At 37.8% G+C, this 24,186-nt stretch overlaps 1 protein-coding gene and 2 long non-coding RNA genes across 3 annotated transcripts in view; all 3 read left to right on the top strand.

The window, feature by feature from the left end:
• LOC134754520 (uncharacterized) overlaps nt 1–24,186 on the top strand; it is a 246,645-nt gene that overhangs the window by 71,530 nt on the left and 150,929 nt on the right. The window lies entirely within an intron of this gene.
• LOC134754532 (uncharacterized) lies at nt 3,104–3,922 on the top strand. Its single transcript, XR_010128935.1, has 2 exons — nt 3,104–3,186; nt 3,580–3,922. It is a non-coding gene; the product is annotated as an uncharacterized LOC134754532 (long non-coding RNA).
• The window catches only part of LOC134754466 (intraflagellar transport protein 122 homolog), a 53,591-nt gene continuing 45,189 nt past the window's right edge, over nt 15,785–24,186 (top strand). The window contains exons 1-5 of the mRNA XM_063690800.1: nt 15,785–15,991; nt 16,072–16,302; nt 16,487–16,697; nt 19,114–19,261; nt 19,846–20,000. Coding sequence (XP_063546870.1) covers nt 15,930–15,991; nt 16,072–16,302; nt 16,487–16,697; nt 19,114–19,261; nt 19,846–20,000 — 807 coding nt within the window. The 5' untranslated portion in view covers nt 15,785–15,929. The remainder of the gene's footprint in view (nt 15,992–16,071; nt 16,303–16,486; nt 16,698–19,113; nt 19,262–19,845; nt 20,001–24,186) is intronic.

The following is a 24,186-nucleotide window of genomic DNA, read 5'->3' as shown; positions in this document are numbered from 1 at the left end:
GGGCTTTAGACTGAATATGATCTAGTTTTTGGAAACCAGCGACATAACCTGGCTCTAGCAAAAATGTCCCATAATCTAAAATACTTCTTATTAAAGCATTGTACATTAGTTTCATGCAAAAGGGATGTGAACCCCACCAAACACCAGAAACACACCTAAGAATATTAATATTTTTTTCACATTTAGAAACTATGTACTCACAATGTGGGAGACCTGTTAATTTACTGTCTAAAATGACACCAAGGAATTTAGTTTTAACTTTTACTGAAATGGAGTAGTTATCAAATTGCACTTTGATTGGAGGAGGAAACAGTTTTCTAGTAAATAAAACCACAACACTTTTAGGAACAGAAAGTTCTAAACCATTAGAATCTAACCATGACTTCAGAAAACCTAAGGAACGAGTGACTGATCTACTGGCCTGTTCAGGAGAAAGATTTGATGAATAAAGTAATAAATCATCAGCATACTGTAAGACACTAACTGTACCATTTAGCGATGCCTCTAAATCAGATGTATAGATATTGTATAACAATGGACTTAATACAGATCCTTGTGGTAATCCTCTCCACACTAAACGAGAAATTTTATTGTTGTCATCGATAAGAAGACTAATGGACCGTTCAGATAAAAGGTTTATTACAAAGTTACTCAACATTTCTGGAATGCCTGACTTGAGAAGCTTATCTTGTAACACTGAAACCAAAACATTATCATAAGCAGCACTTATATCAAGAAAAGCAGCTACTATTGACTCATTTTTAGAAAATGCCAATAGTATGTCTGCAATTAATATTGACAAACTTTCATAGGTAGGTCTACCTTTTCGGAACCCAAACTGACTATGAGATAGTAATTGGTTCTTTTCAACAAAAAATTCTAACCTGTTTTTAATTAAGTGTTCAGCTACTTTTGCAAATACTGAGGAGAGGGCAATAGGGCGATAGGAAGAAACATCTGATGCTGGTTTATTGGGTTTTAAAATAGGAATAACTATTTGGGATCTCCATGAATCTGGTACTATACCGGACTGAATAACCAAATTTACTATGCTTAAATAATAAGAAAGTATGCCATCGCTGGCATTTACTAAAAATGAGTAAGGCACTCCATCTTCACCAGGAGCACTATCTTTTAAATTGCTTAATACACCCTTTAATTCTTCCATTTTAAAAGGGCAATTAAAGGTGGAATCTAAGCAAGGATCATATAAAAAGGTTGCAGGTTGGAACACATACTCTTCAGGAACAGATGAAGGAGCTAGTCTGTCTATAAATTGTTGTGCAAGATTAGGAGGCAATGTACGGCTTGAGGGTTCGTTGAATGCATGTCTGAACCTTTTGATGTTGTTCCATACTATGGAAGGTTTTACATTAGGATTGAGAGACGCACAAAATCGTCTCCAACCTTCATATTTCTTCCTACGCAACAATTTCTTAGTATCACGCGCAACCTGCATGTACGACTCAAAGTTTTCAGTTGTCATAGAATGACGGTAAAGTCTTTCAGCCTCCTTTCGTTTTTTAATGGCTTGGGAACAATCCTGATCCCACCAAGGAGGAGATGGAATTTTATTAATAACACTATTTTTTACAGGAAAAACATCATCAGCTGTTTCTGTGATCACCCGGGCCAAAGCAACCGAGCAGCCAACTACGTCAGTATCATCTAAACTTGGCAAAACAACAATTTCTTCTCTACACAGCTTTTGAAATTTTTCCAGTTAGCATTACATAAATTGTACTTAAGCCTAGGGCTAGGTTTCGAAGATGGTCGTTTTGTTGAAGGAAATGAGACTATAATTGGAAAATGATCACTACCAAATGAAGAATCTAGAGTTTGCCAGGTGAAAGAGGAAGCCAGTTCAGCGGAGCAAATGGATAAATCAACAGCACTGGGAGATTCTGTAGGTGCTGTACGGCGAGTCGGAGAGCCAGTATTTAGGACATATAGATTGTAATCATCTAGAATTTTTAAAACACGATGTCCATTATAGTTGGATACTGAACTGCCCCAAAACTGATGGTGTGAATTGAAATCTCCTAGAATCAACAAGGGCCTAGGTAAAGAAGTGATGATTTGTTCTAATTCGTTAAAAATAGAAGATGATTGATGAGGAATATATACAGAGAGAATGCAGATGTTATTTACAATGGCAGCAACAATTGAAAAATCATCACTATGAGATGGGAGATGAAGAGATGAGAATGATTCAGAATTCCTGATGAGTAAAGCTACTCCACCCCACCCATCAGGACGGTCCTCTCTGAGGCATGAATAGCCAGTAGCTCTTAGAAGAGCACCAGGCTTGAGCCATGTCTCAGACAGGGCAAAAACACATGGATTAAATTTATTTAATAAATGAATGAAATCATGTTTTTTATTGATTATGCTTCTGCAATTCCATTGGATTATATTGTCCATTATTTTTAATTGCAAATGTAAGAGAGTCAATCATAGGGGCAACGTGGGACGGTAAAGTAAGGTTTGGTGTGGACAAAAGAGTTCTTAGGGCCTCGATAGACTCGGCGATTACTAGTCGATCTTCCTTTTCTGTTTCCTGGCGTAAAGCACAACCGTTTGGAGTAGAAGGGATAGAGTATTCATTTATAATGGCCCGATGTGCAGCCACATCATAGCCATGGGTAGTCTTTTTAACAGTAGGACGAGGTTTCAAAAAAACAGTTTTTCTGCTGCCATGGCTCAGAGGGCGCACATTCGAACTAGTACCTGGAACTGAACTTTGCACACTGATACGAGGTAAATCTGATTGAGTATGTGGTTGTGACACTTGTGACTTAACCATGTCTGCAAACGATTTTGATATGGCTGGGTGCAGTTTAACGGCTTCTCCATAAGAGATGCAGTTATTTGCCATACTAACTTTGATTTCTTTTTGCCTTACATGTTCTGGGCATGACCTGTTTGTGGCGAAGTGAAAGCCATTGCATAAACAGCAAATGGCATCCTCCTCCTCCACTACACAGGTATTTCCAGGATGCATTTCCCCGCACTTAAAACATTTGGGCTTCGAACGACAGTTATTTTTAGTATGTCCAAATTTACAGCATAAAAAACATTAAATGGTCGGAAAAATGTACAATTCGACGGCAAGAGAGTTGTAGCATGAAAAGACTCGTTTGGGTAACACTTGACCGTCAAATGTCAAAACGACTGTCTCTGAAGGTTGCCAGGTAACAGAACCATTAACCACAACTCTGTGGTTCAAACGTCGTACTTTTAAAACTTTTCCACACCCCATAGGTACGGAAATATTGGAAACAATTTCCTCCTCCGACCATTGTGCAGGAATACCGCGAACCAAGCCCATAGGGGTCACGGAAAACGACGGAATGTATGCAGTAAAATTTTCTGAATCAAGACACGTATCAGTAACAAATAAGTTCGCATCGACGTAATTTGAAAACGACATTGCTATACGTGTCCTACCAATGCGCTTAACACTTCCATTAATAATGTTTTTGAAGCCTTTTTTGACTAAAAATTTCCCAAAGGACACCGGGTGCAGAGATGATTTTGCATCAGTTTGTTTAAGTTGAACGTGTACCGTAAAGGGAGCAACATCTAAAGATGAAAATAAATTCCTGCCAACCTTGGTGCTAGTAGTGTCCTTATTTGTATTTACTTTATCCGAAGAGTTTATGGTAGACTGAATGTTAGACTTTGAAGGAGCTTGGGTGTCTTGTATGTTCTCCTGACAATCGCACGAATAATCCCCGCCTTCATTTTTCCTTCTTTTTTTATTACATGTTTTGCATCGTTTGTGACTCTGACTCTTATTTCTTTTACGTTCACTCCTGCTACCTACAGAAGTGTCCGTGTCCATGGCCGAATCTATTGTGACATTACTTCCGACCTGGAGGTTTTCACCTCCAGGGTCGGGGGGGTCGTCGTCCCCCATTACATATATACAAGAAAAAACTTACCAACTACGACGAAATCACACTAATTATACATATATACAAATACAATAATATATACAAACTATGAGAAAAATTATATACAAATTACCGATTCCCTGATCTACACTATTAAAATTGAAATTAAATTTACAAGAAACCTAAAACTTGACCGCCACGTTTCACGTTTCCCGCGCTTTTTTCATAATAATTATGCTTTGTGAAATATTTGTACAAAACTTTTTAAATTGCATAGACAAGTATGGCTGCGTTTAAGGAGACCTAAAATGTCAAAATAAAAATTAAATTATTAAACTAATGTTTTTTTACGTTTCTTTGTAAATATTACGCTAATTAATTAATTTACTTAATTTAAATATGCTTTTAATTAATTTAAAATACGCTAATTACATTTATTGTTTACAATTACAACAAAATATGTTATTTGTTATACAAGGGTGCAAAGTTGTATTTTACCCGCGAGTGTAGAATTGAAACACGAGCAAGCGAAAGGATCCTATAGTTGAACCACGAGCGAAGCGAGTCTAAAATAGAATCCTGAGCGTAGCTAGTGTTTCAACACACGAGAAGTAAAATACATTTGCGCCCGTGTGTAACACAAAACTTTTCACCTCACTATAGCGAGGAAAGTGCAACATCCACAGGCGTTAGATCATCTTCATAACTGGAATCACTCATTTCTTTACGATATTATAACAGATAACTCTGGAAGTTGTGTATTTTTACGCGAGTCGGTGAGAAAAGTTTTTAAGTAAAAAATTTGTTGACAAGGTTAACATTTCTGACGTATGAAATGTCAACGATGCGTTTTGAAATTGCATCGACTCAACTTGTGCGTTCAGAATTATAATTAACATCATTATAAAAAAACAAACGTTTCTTATGGAATTTTAAGGTTTATGACTTAAAATCATTAAATAAAGCTAAATTTGGTATTTTTTATTAGATTCTCAAAACATTTATTTAATGATAATTAATATCGAACGAACCATTATCATGAGCGTTTTACGTTTTGTTATCTGTCAAGCTACTTCAACACGCTCCATCCAAGGTCAAATTACTTTCCCCACTAGTGGATGAAACGCGTTTTTCCCCGCTTGTATTGAAGGATAAAATACAACTTTCCGAGCTAGTGAGGGGAAAAATTTTATGCACGTAATCGATTATATGCATACTAATTTCATATGTCTTTGTGAATATTTCATACTGGCAACAAAATGTCCTTGAACAGAAAAGTGCCACTTTGATCCCTCCTAGCAGGGAAGAAAAGGTCCCTTTTCGAATAGGTGATGTGAAAAAATATTTTACAATTAGGTAAGTACCGCTAAATAAAACTACACTCCAACTTTCGCCCTTATTCAAAATTAAAAAGATTCAGCAGTTTAAGCGTGAAGGGGAATTAAAAAAAAAAGTATTTTTTTTTCATATTTTTTGGGTTTACACTTCGGAATGGTATCATTTTGATATCATAAATGAATTCTGCATCCCTGATTTATTCGAAAACGATACCAAACTTGGCCTAGTACCTTGAATGATATAAATATCAAAATAAAGCTGAGACCCCCCCCCCCCCCCCTCCTACATACTTACATCACAAATCTTGGTGGCTTGGTGAAATCTTTTGTTCACGCAACGCCGTATTTTAGGACCTGCACCTTCGACTAAATCAAGTGTAGTGACTACCCCCCTTCCTTTTAGAGGTTGAATTATGATAGCATATAATCTGACATTTTAAACTTTCGCGGTTTGAACACATATTAAATCACATTTACAAACGGGTCCCCAAGTTGCCGATAAGTTAAAACCATTAACACCAACACACACACACTAACATTTTGCTGGGACGTCAGTTAGCCGCGACCACGACCAGTGAAACCTGTGTCGAAACGTCGGTAAATAAAGGTAACAAAATAAATTCGCGATAGACCCGTTTGTAAATAGAATAGAATAGAAATCATTTATTCAGACAACACATATATAGCAAATACAAGACAAAGATAAACGAAACAGTAGAAATATAGATGTGAAGCTGAAATGGTCTCCACTCAGCAATGCAGCTGGCACGACTAGCGTGGTCAACGGCGCTGGTTTTCTGTGGAGCCAGCGGAGTGTGCGGGACAGCATAGTTCGGGACGGGACACGTTGTGGACGACGTGATATAATAACATAGAGTACTATTAACATAAATATATACATCGAATTTATATATATATATATATACAAATATACATAACTTAACTTAATGTGATTTAATAAGCATATAATCTGGCCGGAGATTTTCTCGACAGATTAGTAAAGTTTGCATCAAAATCCGTTCAGCCGTTTTCACGTGATGCGCGGTAAAATAAACAGATAAACAGACAAACAGACAAAAATTCTAAAAACTGTTGGACCGTGTTCTGTTATCGATTCTACGTATCCCAGCCACTTTTTTTCGAATATCTTCCATGTACAGACTTTCGACCTTCTTCCGCTTTATTATAATAATTATGTAATGTATTTATTTAGGAAATGCTTTTAAAAACATCACCTAACAAAAACAAAAAACAAAAAATACAAAACGTAATTCCCTCGCTGAGATTCGAACCCAGGACTATTAGCTTCCTGAACTGAATTACTGCCATACAGCCGGGTTGTCAATTTTAGTTAATGCTATACAACAGTAACTTTTGAAAGGGACATTTTTTCGAATGGAGTTATCGTTCAGATTGGTAGGTACCTATAGAGGTCCTCCGGGCTGCCTTGGAAACGTCTATTTTGGCATCGTTCAACAATGTGCTAGGTAGTTTGGTCTTCAAGGCCGCAGTCACACAACGGGCTCTCTTTCCATCCCCATTTGTGTCGCATATAATTGCACCTGCCATGACCTGTGCGGATTCTGTTGAGGCGGCCCCAGTATTTCCTCTGCAGCCAGAAACCTTCGGCTTCTGAGTAGGGTATTGGGTACTTTTGTGGTGACCAGTCGCCGTTGTGCCTTTATTTAAAGATTCAAGTTCCGCACTCAAAAAATGTTTGACCTCTATACAAACTTTCAACCCCTTTTTACCACCTTAAGGGATGGATTTTCAAAAGCGCTGAAAGTGGTTTTCTTGACTTTTAATATTTTTATTTTTTATTTAATATACCTTTTTGCAAAGTTTCAAGTTCCTAGCTTGAAATAAAATTTGCACCCCAAGACAAACTTTCATCTTCTTTTCAACCCCCTGAGGGGTTAAAATTCCAAAAACGTTGATGTTACTTATTTTGTAATCGTCTATTATGCCTTCCTAAGAAGTTTCAAAGCATTTGTATTGGATTCAAACTTTCAACCCCCGTTTAACCCCATTAGGGGACGAATTTTGAAAATGCTGTAATCACTTTTCCTGTATTATAATAATATGCCCATATACAAAGTTTCAAGCAGGGAACGGACAACCCTTTCCGCGATAAAACCCTTTCAATGGGCGACACTTAAACACGGCTAACACATTGAAAGACTTTCCCTTTTGAACTGCAAGCCCATTCATACCCTTAACTTTGACTAACCCTTACCGAAAAACTAACCAAAAATAAGGCTAGCTCTTAATAAGGGTTACCCTTATCTTTAAGCGCTTTTTATAAAGGTTTCCCTTTGCGTGAAAGAGACAGTATTAGTATATATCTACGGTAGTGTATGAAAAGGAAAGAAAATACGTGCCTAGTCAAAGAAAGCCGCCGTCGCCGTCGACGATCGCTCGGATTCAAAGTAATGTGTGCCTTATGAACAAGGTAGACGACTTAAATTAGCACGCTTATATGCTAAAAGGGAAGCCCTTTATAAGGCTAACCCTTATAAGCAATATGCAAGGTGTTGGTGAGCGGATGATAAGGGTTTTGTAAGGGTATTTGGGCTACCGATTACTCAAATGTGGTAGCTTTATATAAGGGTTTTTAAAAGCAAAACAAAGGGTTTCGTCTGGCAAAGGGTATGGTGAGTTAAGCCTTATGCAATACCCTTATAAAACCCCGATAAGGGATAGCGGGCCGGTCCCTGGTTTCAAGTAAAACGCACTCGAAAAAAACTGACCTAGATACAAACTTTCAACCTCTTTTTCACCACTCTAGGGGATGAATTTTCAAAATCGCTGAAATTAGTGTTCTTCTATTTTAATAATATATCTTTTTACGAAGTTTCAAATTGCTAGCTTAAAATAAATCTTGAACCCCATACAAACTTACATTCCCTTTTTAACCCCCTTAGGGGTGAAATTTCTCTATTTTTTATAGCCTATAACCTGGCCGTGGATTTTTTCGACAGATTAGTAAAGTTTGCATCAAAATCCGTTCAGCCGTTTTCATTTGATGCGCGCGCGGTCAAATAAACAGACAAACAGACAAAAATTCTAAAAACTGTTGGAACGTGTTCTGTTGTCGATTCTAAGTATCCCCAGCTAATTTTTTTTCGAATATCTTCCATGTACAGAATTTCGACCCTCTTCCGCTTTATTATATGTATAGATAGATTAATTCTAAAGTGGTAGCTGATTAAAAATGAAGCAAGCCTATCTATGAAAAACTTTGAAAATATATTGGTAATTTTAAATTTGTTTACGAAAAACATGTTCGGTGTCACTGCAAAGATTCGTGCCAATAGATCCCGCCATAGGCATCTGAGACGAATTAGAGCGCATATTTGGAGGTACGTGCGTAGACAAGACCTACTTATGACTGAAATTCATCAGCTACAAGAAAGACCCATATCACATCATTAGTTTATTACTCATGTGTCAATTTTAAAGAATATCTGGACCAAACCGAAATTCTCCTAATGCTCTTAATGTCAAAGAAGGAGTTGAGAACCTGGCAAGTCAGTTATGCGAACGCCAAAGAGTTCTAGGTCAGACTGAGATACAAGTCACAGAAGACGAGGCTGATGCAGCTTTGTTTCAAAGAAAATCAGATACTGCAAGTACTTACACCGGCTTTACTATCTTGTATACCAAGCAATAAACATACTTATTTTATTGTTAGGTTTTTTATTTTTATTTTATACTTTTTAAACCTTTTCTACATAATATTAGGTCTACTTGGAAGGTTTACAAGTAATTTTTATTGTTTGATTTCTTGTAACCAATAAGATTTTTGTTCCAAGAAACCAATAATTTACTTGTAAACCGACCAAGTAGTCCTAATATTATGTAGAACGAAAGTACACGCAAAGACAGATATAACTCCGTAATAGATGGATACAGTCTAAGGAAAAAACGTGCCTCGAAAATCAAGAAAATTTGATTCTCGTTCAGAGGGCGCTACTAGCTTTGGCCAACTGTCGTATAGATGGAGTTGACGGTTTCGTTTGTTATTTAACAATTTTAACGCATATCAGTGAAAGAACATGGGTCAAAATCATAAAAATAATTAATGCAAATAAAATAAAAAAATTATACATATCTAAATACATTTTATTGTATTTTTAAAAATATTTATTTTTAGTTTTAAAGTGTGTCGACAGATGGCAGTGAATTTACTGGGGTTACAAAATTTACTATGACAGTACCGCTACGCATGGATGGATGCATATGTAGTATGTAGTTGTGCACGTACACATACATACTTAGTTTCAGGATGAAGTCAGAGATGGCGCTTTCAAATGAGTTTGCATAAAATGCTTCAAGAGGAGTCTCTTTACCTATATACTTACTCTACTCTTTGCAAAAAACGTTCGAACCTCAGAATAATGACTAAAGCAAAGAAGCCGGGCAAAAATAAAAGCTTGGTAAAAGATATCGTATTCACAACACGTTATTACTTTTTGTCTATGAGTGAGTGAGACAACAATCCGCAAGTTCTTTCGTTTTTTTCAGTATTGTCATAAGATAAACTGAGGGAAATGTCAAATGGTCCTATGTGGTTCTATAATATAATCCAGCCAAATAAAATATATGTTCGTTATTTCACAGGTAGGTGTCAACTGTAACAACTTGACATAGTCGTATTATTTTAGTTGAAATATTTCGGGATGTTTCAGCGGTCATCTTGGTTTATTTTAATTATATTTTTGCTATTCCTGAAAGATTGTTGGAAAACGTGCTGAGTTTTTATTTGTAATGGTTTGAAGTTCCCGTGTGATAATGTCTTGTGTGATCGAGGGCTGTAAATCGCATACAGGAAGAAAAGAAAATACGCACGAACCGATAACCTTTAATCGGTGGGTTTTGTTCAATTTTGAAGAAATTTATTTATAGGACCTGACCCTAAACATAGAAATCGATATGTTGTTTATGTAATTATTACTTGCATTCAAGTCTATATAGATTTTTGCATATATTTTCGAACTTTTCTGCTAAGTATGAAAAGTTATATTTTTGGCATAGTGATGTATCGACCTCAGATCAATAACCTATCGACATTTACAGCTTTCTTATAGTTTGGCCCAGGACTGTCTCATTTTAATTGATGAGTACAGTCAAGGGCATAAATATATATAGATTCCCAAAGTCTCAAAAATATGTGTACGCTCAGACAATAAAATCGTGTTCACATATTTTTAAGCCATTTGTCTGGATCGATATTTTTGCCTTCGACTGTACCTATAGTTTTCTTTGTTCTTACTTACTGACAGATTGTGTTTGCCAGACTATAGTTTAATACTAAAAACCGGTCAAGTACCGGGTACAGGGACCGTACTTTTTAGTATTTGTTGTTATAGCGGCAACAGAAATACATCATCTGTGAAAATTTCAACTGTCTAGCTATCACGGTTCATGAGATACAGCCTGGTGACAGACAGACGGACAGCGAAGTATTAGTAGCAGGGACCGGACAACCCTTTCCGCGATAAAACCCTTTCAATGGGCGACACTTAAACACGGCTAACACATTGAAAGACTTTCCCTTTTGAACTGCAAGCCCATTCATACCCTTACCGAAAAGCTAACCAAAAATAAGGCTAGCTCTTAATAAGGGTTACCCTTATCTTTAAGCGCTTTTTATAAAGGTTTCCCTTTGCGTGAAAGAGACAGGATTAGTATATATCTACGGTAGTGTATGAAAAGGAAAGAAAATACGTGCCTAGTCAAAGAACGCCGCCGTCGCCGCCGACGATCGCTCGGATTCTAAGTAATGTGTGCTTTATGAACAAGGTAGACGACTTAAATTAGCACGCTTATATGCTAAAAGGGAAGCCCTTTATAAGGCTAACCCTTATAAGCAATATGCAAGGTGTTGGTGAGCGGATGATAAGGGTTTTGTAAGGGTATTTGGGCTACCGATTACTCAAATGTGGTAGCTTTATATAAGGGTTTTTAAAACCAAAACAAAGGGTTTCGTCTGGCAAAGGGTATGGTGAGTTAAGCCTTATGCAATACCCTTATAAAACCCCGATAAGGGATAGCGGGCCGGTCCCTGATTAGTAGTAGGGTCCCGTTTTTACCCTTTGGGTACGGAACCCTAATAAAAAAGACATTAATGATCATTGATGAATGTTCCTTTTATTAATATTGTTGGTCACAAAACTCAACTTTTTATTTCAGATTTCCAAAGGACGAGGAATAGGGGATATTACTGCAATGTTCTGCCACCAGAGTGCAGCACTAGCTTTTTTTAGTGCACCGTAGAGTAACTTATTCATACTCTACCTTTAACAGGTTTTTGACAAGTTTTCAGGGGACCTACCGGAAAACTCGAATCCGAAATTTCGTTATCTAGCTGCCTCTTTATCGCTCGAATACGCAAGAGTGACAGAGATGTTAGATAACGAAAGTTCGATTTTCTTGTTTCGCGATAGACCCTCAGATTGTGATAGTGGCGCCACCTACGCCGAGTTTCGCGTAATATTCCCTATTATTAAATAAAAAAAAAATTACACGAACGTTTTTTATTATTATTTCCTATTTGATACAGTCAGCTGCAGAGAAAAGGTACCTCACGTCCATACTAATTTACAGAACTTTGTATGCAGGGGGGTGCCTTTTCTCTGCAGCTGACTGTACATGACTAGAAACTATACTTAGTCTTTTAGCATTAGAAAAAACGGTAAACCATTTCCACGTGTCTTTTTATTGACAAGTTTTTTTTATAAATATAACAATATTTTACTTATGAAAGCAAAAGTATGTAAATGATCGTATATTATATTTGTTGTGACTTATTTTCAAAGTGTTTTTCGATAAAACGACACGTTAAGATCGCTCGCCTTCTTTCTAATGATAGAAAAACGAGAGGTATAGTTAGACGGTTCTGAGTGGTAGACTGCAAATGAGATAAAAGCTATATTAGGTACATGCATTAATCCTCATATCAGGCGGCTCTTTGATTCCAAGGATTGCATAATTTTTATACTTTTTAATGATTTTTAGAATATGAAAATTATAAAAAGTGTAAAAGTTATGCAATCCTTGTATTCCACGCATTTCATTTCATTTCAACGAGCCGCCTGCTACAGATTTCTTGAAATTGCCGCGTTTTTTCAGGTTCAACTTTCATTAGCCAGACTATTATCAATTTGCCAATTTCGTGATTATTCTTTTACACGGCACATAAACTTATGCATAATTTATCGATATAAAAAGTCGACACAGTTACATCCCTAGCAAATTATCAAACTTATGACACCGTACGTAAATGAGAAATAACAAGCATATATGCATCTCTTTTCGGCACATTATCTAATTCGTAAGGAAGTAAAGTACGGGTATACATATTTGCGAAGCATTTTTGCCTTACTTCTATGCTTTAGTCATTATTCTGAGGTTCGAACTGTCAATGTCAACTAAATGACGACATCATGACCTCAGAATAATAACAAGCATAGAAGCCGGGCAAAAATGCTTCGCAAATATGTATACCCGTCCCTTTTATATTAGTTTATGTGCTGTGTAAAAAAATAATCACGAAATTGGCAAATTGAAAATAGTCTGGCTAATGAAAGGTGAACCTGAAAAAACGCGGCAATTTCAAGAAATCTGTAGCAGGCGGCTCGTTGAATACAAGGATTGCATAACTTTTATACTTAAAGTATAAAAATGACACAATCCTTGTAATCAAAGAACCGCCCGATATGAGGATTTATGCATGTACCTAATATAGCTTTTATCTCATTTGCAGTCTACCACTCAGAACCGTCTAACTATACCTCTCGTTTTCTGATCATTAGAAAGAAGGCGAGCGATCTTAACGTGTCGTTTTATCGAAAAACACTTTTGAAAATAAGTCACAACAAATATAATATACGATCATTTACATACTTTTGCTTTCATAAGTAAAATATTGCTTTATTTATAAAAAAATGGTTTACCTTTTTTTTCTAATGCTAAAAAACTAAGTATAGTTTCTAGTCATGTAACCAAATAGGAAATGAAAAAAAAAACGTTCGTGTAATATATTTTTTAATTTAATAATAGGGAATATTACGCGAAACTCGGCGTAGGTGGCGCCACTACCACAATCTGAGGGTCTATCGCGAAACAAGAAAATCGAACTTTCGTTATCTAACATCTCTGTCACTCTTGCGTATTCGAGCGATAAAGAGGCAGATAACGAAATTTCGGATTCGAGTTTTCCGGTAGGTCCTCTGAAAACTTGTCAAAAACCTGTTAAATGTACAGTATGTATAAGTAAGTTATACTACGGTTTACGAAAAAAGGCTAGTGCTGCACTCTGGTGGCAGAACATTACAGTAATATCCCCTATTCCTCGTCCTTTGGAAATCTGAAATAAAAAGTTGAGTTTTGTGAGATAGGTAAACCAACAATATTAATAAAAGGAACACTCATCAATGATCATTAATGTTTTTTTTATTAGGGTTCCGTACCCAAAGAGTAAAAACGGGACCCTATTACTAAGACTCCGCTGTCCGTCTGTCCGTCTGTCACCAGGCTATATCTCATTAACCGTGATAGCTAGACAGTTGAAATTTTCACAGATGATGTATTTCTGTTGCCGCTATAACAGCAAATACTAAAAAGTACGGTACCCTTGGTCCGCACTTGACCGGTTTTTAGTATTATACTATAGTCTGGCAAACACAATCTGACAGTAAGTAAGAACAAAGAAAACAGTCGAAGGCAAAAATATTGATCGAAACAAATGTCTCAAAAATATGTGAACACGACTTTATTGTCTAAGGTGTAAGAGCGTACACATATTTTTGAGACTGGGAATGTATATATAGGTATATATGCCCTTGACTGTACTCATCAATGAGGGCTATCGTTTTTTTGCTCACCAGTTGGCGCCTCTGTTGTTGGTGGTCCAAAAGACTATAGAAAAGCTGTCAGTCATTGAAGTGACAAGTGACATTTGACATTTCGAACTATGGAAAAGACCACCTTCTACACTATAGCGCCCCTAGCGGTGAATTCATACGCGTTAGCCCTCATTAAAATGAGACAGTCCTGGGCCAAACTATAAGAAAGCTGTAAATGTCGATAGGTTATTGATCTGAGGTCGATAAATACACAGTACATCACTATGCCAAAAATATAACCTTTTATAGTTAGCAGAAAATTTTGAAAATATATGCAAAAATCTATATAGACTTGAATGCAAGTAATAATTACATAAACAACATATCGATTTCAATGTTTAGGGTCAGGTCCTATAAATTAATTTCTTCAAAATTGAACAAAACTCACCGATTAAAGGTTACCGGTTCTTGCGTATTTTCTTTTCTTCCTGTTTGCGATTTACAGCCCTCAATCACACAGGGAACTTCAAACCATTACAAATAAAAACTCAGCACGTTTTCCAACAATCTTTCAGGAATAGCAACAATATAATTAAAATTAAGCAAGATGACCGCTGAAATTACGCGAATTATTTCAACTAAAATAATACGACTATGTCAAGTTACAGTTGACACCTACCTGTCAAATAACGAACATATATTTTTATTTGGCTGGATTAAAAGACCACCAAAAACCACCATTTGACATTTTCCTCAGTTCATCTTATGACAATACTGAAGAAAAAAAAACGAAAGAACTTGCGGATTGTTGTCTCACTCACTCATAGACAAAAAGTAATAGCGTGTTGTGAATACGATACTTTTTACCAAGCTCTTATTTTTGCCCGGCTTCTATGCTTTAGTTATTATTCTGAGATCATGACGACATCCTAGTTTGTAACCAGTCCTAATCGGACATAATCATGGCATAATACTACTGTATTTATTTAATTGACGTATTTATAGTTGGTCAAACCAATTTGTCAGTCAGTAACAACCAGGAAAATTATACTCATCCCTTTCTTTTGGGTGCTAGTACTAGTGTAAGACAAAGATAGTATGATTCTCTGTCTATGTTTGAAATGAGACAGTCCTTTGACAAACTATATAAATCAATTTCATTAACTTAGAAATATGCTTAATTGAAGTTAGTAACCTTAAGTTTTATCTGAACTAAAAGCATTTTCCGATTTTTATATGAAGTGTTTGATCTAGAAGTAAAATAAAGTAAGAAGTATTTTTTTCATCGGACTCAAATGTACGATACGGACCATAATGGCAGCGATGCGTTGTTGTACTTGGTGAAGTTGGTGAGCGGACTGAGTTCCTGAATGGTTCCTGAACTTCCTGAGTTATGGATGGTATAGAAAGGACGCCAATCTCTTATGGCAGAATTGTTGCAAAAGTGACCGCTTTCAGCTTTAAATAATAGTTCCTAATCTCTCCGGTGGCGCTAGTTAGGCTCTGGGACATGAGTATAACATGAACCATATAAGGCAACAAATAACCCGACCAAATTACGTAGGTTGTTTATGGTAGTATTTCGATGTATGGTGGCGCCGCCTAATTACTGTTTTTTAATGGACACTTTTCATACATAGAGATTTGGCTCCTTTATATAGTCTCCATGTCCTGAGTTCTCGAAATGCCAATGCAATGCCCTGAAGTGCGTTGCGTACGTTTTGTTTACATTTTCAGTAGAATCCGTTGTCAACCAAATTATTACTGAAAACTCAATTAGAATGTATTCATATCGCTCTTATGCCTAAAGTTTTCGATTATTACAGTGTAAAAAATAACTAAAAATGAGGACAGTTCCGAAATGGGTTAATAAAATCCATGAAGCCGATAAAATAGAATTTTCGAGGTAAAAACGGTGCTTAGTTGACTTAAGTAGTTTTTCATCTTCAAATAATTGCGAATAAACTAATTTCTGTCAATTTGCAGTGTCCACACCATATGCTACAGTCCAGATGGTACTCAACTGGTAATTGGTGCTGGCGAAAAAGTTATGGTTTACGATCCCCGAGATGGGTCTTTGGTCCAATTGCTTCAGGCCCACAAAGGAGCAGTGCACGCCGTGGCTTACTGTGGCGACGGAAAAAAATTTGCAAGTGGCAGTGCCGATAAAAACGTAATCATATGGACGTCTAAAATGGAAGGGGTGCTCAAATATTCGTGAGTTTAAAATATATAATCTAATGATGCTTTACAACATGCCTCTAACGTCAGCTACTTAACTGACCCCATCCATCAAATCCCTCTTTGCTTTAATCCTATTGTGAATCATATAAATAATTTAGTATATAAGATTAACATAGTATATAATTGAAATAATTTGCTTATGTCACTTGTTAAACAGGCACAGTGAAGCAATTCAATGTCTAGCATATAATCCTGTCACATATCATTTGGCGTCCTGTGCACTGTCAGACTTTGCATTCTGGTCAGCAGAAGTTAAGGCAGTGCAGAAGTATAGAGTGACAGGACGCATTACAAGCTGTGCTTGGGCTCCCAATGGGCAGTACTTAGCTGTTGGGCTAGCTATTGGTGCTGTTTCTATAAGAGATAAAGTAAGATGTTTCTTCATTTCATCTAACACGGGCTCCCAAACTGTGTGCCGCGGTAGCCCTGGGGCACTGTAGATAGTAGAGAGGGGCGCCGTGAGGCAATCCTCCTCACCATCTTACCTATCCATTTTGAGTAGCCCCTAGCTAAGTTAGGGCACCACTGCCAAAATTTTAAACTTGCAAGTGTGCCGCGGACTGACAAAGATTGGGAACCCCTGATCTAACAAATTAATGTTCAAACATCAGCTTGTAGCGGAAGCCGCTCGACCCCAATTACAAAGAAATACCGCAAATCGATGTACAGGTTAGCCGTTTGGCACAAAATTCCAAAACCTATCATGTGTGGTATCATACGAAAGGGCTTTTTGAGGCGATTCTAAACATATATAAATAATAATAAATTCAAGAAGTTGTAACATAGGTACATAATAAAAGTACACGATAATGCTTACAAACTAATTAAAAGGGAAGGTGGCTCAGCTGATGTCTGTGCCAAAAAGGCACATCACATCATTACATTTCGGCCATAGATACGTGATATCCTCATATCCAACCCCAAGAAAGCGATTTTGAAAATAATATCATTAACATTTTTTTTTAATTTTTCAATTTTACAAACGGACACAATTCTACTTCAATACCTATTTTACGAGACTTATGGAACTGTGCATCTACATACGCTTAACCAACTTATAGAAAAAAAGGACAGAATACAAAAATAAAGATTTATACATTGCATTTATAGATTTTACAAAGGCCTTTGACTCGATAGACCATACATTTTTATTCAAAACACTAGAAGATCAAGGCCTAGAGGTAAAATATGTTAACATACTAAAACAGATATAGCAACATAGCAAGGCGAGAATAAAAACAGATAAATACGGCGAATCATTCTGGTTGCAAAAAGGCGTAAAGCAAGGAGACCCTATCTCTCCGACACTGTTCAATGCATGCCTGGAGGCCATATTTAGAGTACTGGAATGGGAAAACAAGGGAATAAATATTAATGGGAAGTACATAAATAACCTAAGGTTTGCGGATGACGTCATAATTGTTGCCGAAAACCAAACATACTAGAAGAAATGATTTCAGAATTCAACACAGCATGCAAGGAAGCAGGTTTAGCAATGAACATGAAAAAATGCAAAATCATTACTAATGGAGATAAAATACCAATAAACCACGGAAGAAACAATATGGAATATGTTGAAGACATCACATACCTGTGACAACTAGTTTCCTTCAAAAACAGACTCGACAAGGAAGTAGACTACAGGATTAGTAGAGCGTGGCGAAAATATTGGTCTCTAAAATCAATTCTGAAGAGTGATATGTCGATGGCCATAAAGAAAAAGGTATTTGATACTGCTGTCCTACCTACCTTAACTTACGGTGCCCAAACCTGGAGCCCCATTGAGAAACATATTCATAAACTGAAAATCTGTCAAAGAGCTATGAAACGGTCAATGTTAAAAATTAAAATTAAGGACAGAATCAGAAACGAAGTCATAAGAGAGAAAACTGGAGTAAAAGATATAATATACGCAATAAAAAAGAGCAAATGGGCCTGGGCTGGCCATATATGTCGAACAACAGATAACTGGTGGACTAAATGTGTCACAGAATGGTCACCAATAGGAAAACAAACGAAAGCGAGAAAACAAAAAAGACCAAATAAAAGATGCAGAGACGAGCTAGTGAACTTCGACAGATACTGGTGGAAAACAGCACAGGATAGGAATGGGAAAAACTGGGGCAGGCCTTTTTCGCACAAGCGACATGCAAATAATAAACCAATAACAATTGAAATTTATGTAATTGTAAAAAAAAGAAGCATGAAATAAAGGCTATTACTATTACTATTGAATTGTACTGCAGATACGGTACATATGAATCATAAAATGATACGTAATATCCATATATCGAACGGGAAATACCTCTTAACTGCGCCTTTTCATCGGTTGGTATAGTTTGTTTAGTTTTTGACACAAAATATCAAGGTTGTATCCTTCAGATCCCCCCCCCCCCTGGGGAAATTTAGGAACTGCGGGTCAAAAATTTTGTTTTGACCTCTAGTATGCGTGTGCCAAACGGCTAACCTGTACATCGATTTGCGGTTTTTTAATTCTATCGGGTTACACTATTGTGGCAAGGTGGCATTTGACGTTTTTGACAGAGTAGTGATGTGACCATGTCGTTCTGTTTGCGTCAAATAGCGAACACACCTACACAGGTATGTCAAAATGATGTACGTAAGTAATAGGTATTAATTTGTTATTTTATTGTACCTTAGAAGACACTTGAAAAATGTGTCTAATCTCTAGTGCTACCTATTTGCCACAAGTCACGGATTTATGTTAGTTAATGTTTTACAAAACAAAAGTTATATAACTTATTTCTTGTTGCAATGTTATAGGTTGGTGAAGAGATGAAAAGGATAACAAGAGAAGCTGCAGTGTGGGCTGTAAATTTTACCAAAACATGTCTTATTGTGTCGGATTGGAATGAAACATTATCCTTTTATAATGTACAGGGACAACCAATTCTTAAAGAAAGGAACATAGGTATATTTATAATCTTGTAAATAAATTGTGTGTTATCAGTTAATCACATTTGTAAGTTTTACAGTTTAAGTTCACACTTTATTGTGTTGTTAATCTACTGGGGAACCTAATAAGTTCAACATAATAATAATAGAAACATACAAAATACTCACAGGACACTACAACGTACCCGGGTTAAGTGAAATTTTCACTCGGAATATGAACGACAGACTGCGAGGACATTCTCTGAAGCTGGCACGGACGCAGAGTAGTAGCAACCCAAGACGACACTTCCTGTCTAACCGTGCAGTGAAAGTGTGGAACAGTTTGCCCGAATCCGTAATCAGTGCGCCTTCAGTGAACTCCTTTAAAATTAGACTACAAACATTTTACGAATGGACAAAACACAAGTGCAGGACATTGATATGCATGTATCAGCTATTTTAAGCTGCCTGTGCATTCGTATATAATAATAATAATAATAATGTAATAAATACTTTTATACATGTTATGGAAGTGTCCCCTTGAAAGTAACAGATTTAATTTTTGACTTATTTCTTCATTCCTCCCTAGAACTGAATTAAATGATAATGAATTGTTTACAGGTATAGCAGCACTATCAGTGTCAATGCTTGGCGAGTTAATACTGGTAGGGGGAGTCGGAGGATGGGCCGTGCTTACATCAGAAGGCGTGCCCATACTCAACACCCCACAGGAATGGGTGTGGTCCATCACACCTTCACCATCTCTTGCCACACTTGTAAGTAGTGGTTTACCTAATCTTTTGTCTCACTTTAGCTCTCTCATCTCTGCATAGAGAAACAATCTCTCCACTCTCTCTGTATATGGGGCATTTTCTATGAAAAGCATTTTCGATGGCGCTTACGCCGCACGGCGTCGCGCGGCATTGTATTTAAATCGGAGCATCGTTAATAATGACGTAAGCGCCATAGACAATAAGGTCCCTTTTTATAGAAAATACCACATATTTTTAACAACAGTTACGACTGTTAAAATCGGTTAGGACCAATTTTAATTGCTGTATTCTTACAGTATGGTAAGCATACTCAAAACCCAAATATTTATCAAATATTCACATGTTAAAAGCGATGGAGGAGGGACACAAATAACATCTCGCTGTCCCAGCTAGTCTCGCCTGGTCGTGGTCCTCTTGCTGTTTAACGGAAGAGATAGCTATAGAGAAGGAAAACTTGAAACAACCCCGACTCGGTGCCAGCCGTTATGCACCTGCAACCGAACCGGCTCCACATGTATTGACTATGGGAACATGGAATGTCCGTACAATGAGGACAGGCTTTCCGAACACCGATGGAAGCTTACGAGCAAATTACGAGCAAGTTAGTTAGTTAGTTTTGCTGGGCATTTTCCGCAACTCGACATCCAATGTGCCTATTTTGCGTGAAACGAGGTAGCGCTACTCTAACCACCCCAGCTCCTCCACGAAGCCTAGCAAGGTCTTCAGGTTGCTAGTTGCTTCCTTTAGTGTGCATGGATTCCCTAGGTATTTGCTCCTATATACTTCTACCTGTTTACAGTCTAGGAGAATATGTTTTGTTGTTTCTTCTTCTGCCATGCACGCTCTGCACATGGGGCTGTCCGTTTTACCCATAATATGTAGGTGTTTGTTTAGTGTGTTATGTCCTGTTATTAATCCTACTATTTTACGTAGTTGGCTTCTTGGTGTTTTCAGTAATATTTTGGTAAGTTTGTGGTTCAGTTCCGGTAGAATTTCTTTGGTTTGCCTGCATGTCTTCATTTCATTCCAGTACTTGTTGTGCAGTTGTCTGTGATGTTGTTCTAGCTGGTTGTGTATGTAGGATATTGGTAGGGGCATGATTGGCTCGGGTCCATATGCCGGTGTTTCTGAACCTTTCCTGGCCAGTTCATCCGCTGCATCGTTTCCTCTTGATCCACTATGCCTATTTATCCATTGTACTGTTACTTTGTTGCCTTCTTTGCTCACTTCAGTGAGGCTTCGATGACATTCAAGTATAAGCTCTGAAGTAAGTTTGTCGCTGCATAGCGCTTGTAGTACCGATTTACTGTCTGACAGTATTAGTATGGTTTCGTGTTTCACTTGTCGTCTTGTAATAGCATTGCAAGCTTCTATTATTCCTAAACATTCAGCTTGGAATACCGTATTGTGTTCACCAAGGGACTTTGTGATGTGTATGTTCAGGTCCTCTGAGAAGACACCACATCCTGTCCCTTCGTTTGTCTTTGAGCCATCTGTGAATATTCTTAGGTTTATTTGGTTTAGTCCTTCTTTCGGATCTTCTGTTAACGATATGGCGTAATCTTTCCAGAAGATCATAGTTTTTGGTATTTTGTCGATGGGCGCTTCCAGCATGGGCAGTTTTAAGATCGTATTTTCATAGATCTTTTTGTGCGATGAGCTGAAAGATGTCCATAGGTTTAGATTTTTCAAACGAAGAGCTGTGGCAGCCGCTTCTTTCTGTATGTATATGTGTAGTGGCAGGAGTCCTAGCATTATTTCTAGAGCCGCAGTCGGAGTAGTTCTCATGCAGCCCGTTGCAGCCACACATGCTAGTCTTTGTGTTTTATTTAGTTTGTCTATTACTGTAGTTAGCTGGGTGCGGGGCCACCATACCACCGCGCCGTAGCTGATCATTGGCATTATTACCATTTTGTACAGCCACAGTATAATGTGAGGGGCAAGTCCCCATCTTTTTCCCACCATCCTCCGGCATTGCCAAAAGGCTACTGTTGCTTTGTTCAGTTTATTGTCCAGGTGTTTGTTCCAGTTCAGTTTATCGTCCAGGATTATGCCTAGATACTTTACGTCCTTTGAAAGTGTCAGTTTTGTGCCAAAAAGTGTTGGCATTGCATATGTACCCAGTTTTCGTTTGTGTGTGAAGAGAATTGTGTCGGTCTTTTTTGGGTTTACCGATAGGTCATTCTTCTTGCACCATTTCTCTACTATTCTCAGTGCTGTCTGTGTGAGATCGCACAGTGTGCTTATTACTAGGCCGCTGATTAGTATTACTAAGTCATCTGCGTACCCTATAGTCATAAATTACGAGCAAAATCTTGCTTTTGTGCGAGCAAGATTTTGCTTGCACGCAGAATTGTCAAGGTTAAATGTGGAGATAGCTGCATTGCAGGAGACAAAACTACCAGAGGAAGGGTCCCTACGTTAATCAAATTACACGTTTTTTTGGAAGGGAAAAGATTCCTCTGAGCCGCGACAGCACGGAGGGGGTTTGCAATAAAGAATAAGCTGCTACACACCATAGAAACCCCAAGGGAGTATCCAAACGAACAGCGGCTTTGTTACGTTAATTGCTGCTTACGCCCCAACATTGACCTCGTCTCCGGATTCAAAAGATCGGTTCTACGAACAACTAGACGAAACTGTCCGTGAAGTTCGAAAGGGAGACCGCCTACTGATCTTGAGCGACATGCTCGAGTGGGTCAATCACACACATCTTGGCCAGTGCATGGGCTGTCACGGCGTCGGCAACATTAATGAGAATGGACAGCGCTCACTGGAATTCTGTTCTCAAAATTTGCTCTGTATCACAAATACTTACTTCAAGGGCAAATTCATGTGCAAAGGCTCGTGGAAGCATCCTCGATCCGGCCACTGGCATCAGCTGGATGTCATTCTTACCCGAAAACAGGTCTTTCTGATATCCTCCACACACGCACGTTCCATAGCGCAGATTGTGAAACCGACCACTCTCTTGTAATCACTAAAGCCGCCTTTACTGCTAAAAAATTGCATTTGTCTCGTACCACCGGTTGTAAGAAGTTAAAGGTGCCAACATCCAGGTTCATAGAATTGGTTGAATCCTACAGTGATCTTGTAAGCAAACAAATAGCTTGCTGGAATAGAGACATGAATGCCAGCCAGGAGTGGACTAAATTAAAAAGCCTTCTTACTGATACAGCAGCAGAGGCATTTGGTTACGTCAAACCAACAAAACACGACTGGTTTCAAGACAATATTGAACATCTTCAGCCAATTCTGGATGTCAAACAGGATGCAGCATTGCATCATCGTCTTAGTCCTAACGACAGAACGCGTGACAAATTAGCCGAAACTGAATGCGTTCTGCAACGAAATACCCGCTACTTTGCCAATACGTATTTTCTCGAAGTGCCGCCAACTTAAACGCTGGGTGGAACACTACACGCAACTTTATTCCGATCCCATTGGAATACATCAAAATGCAATTATGCCATTACCTAAATTGTCTATATGGAATGAACTTGCTGATATTCCTACTATTTCTGACTTTCATTCTGCTGTCAATCAACTCAAGGTTGGTAAAAGCCCGGGTAGTGATGGTACTCTCGCTGAGATCATTAAATTGAAATGTTTGGCTTCTTTCCTTTTACATTTTTTCTTTAAGTGTTGGAACGAGGAATTCATTCTCCAGGATATGCGCGATGCCAACATTATCACGTTGTACAAAGGAAAGGGTGACCGCGGCAACTGTAACTCATACCGCGGGATCTCTTTGTTAAGCATTGTCGGCAAACTGCTTGGCCGTATCATCTTGACCAGGCTACAGAAACTAGCACATCGTGTGTAAGTATCCTGAGTTCCAGTGTGGTTTTCGTTCAAACCGTTCAACCACTGACATGCACTTCACGTTACGTCAACTTCTGGAGAAATGCAGAGAGCAAAAAACTCCTTTCCTGGCTGCATTTGTCGATTTAAATAAGGCCTTTGATACGGTGAGTAATGAGGTTTGTACAAAGCGTTGGCCGTCCTCCAAAACTCTTACATCTAATCCAACTCTTTCACCTTGAAATGAAAGGCTGTGTTGTTTACGATGGTGACACGTTGGCTCCATTTGAAAGACAGGGTTGTGTTAGCGCCTACATTGTTTGGAATCTTTTTCTCCGTACTTCTGAAGGTTGCCTCGGGGATACCACTCAAGGCATACATCTAC

Source organism: Cydia strobilella, chromosome Z, assembly GCF_947568885.1.
Source record: "Cydia strobilella chromosome Z, ilCydStro3.1, whole genome shotgun sequence".
In the NCBI taxonomy this organism is placed as follows: Eukaryota; Metazoa; Arthropoda; class Insecta; order Lepidoptera; family Tortricidae; genus Cydia; species Cydia strobilella.
This window is presented reverse-complemented; position numbering and strand designations above follow the sequence as displayed.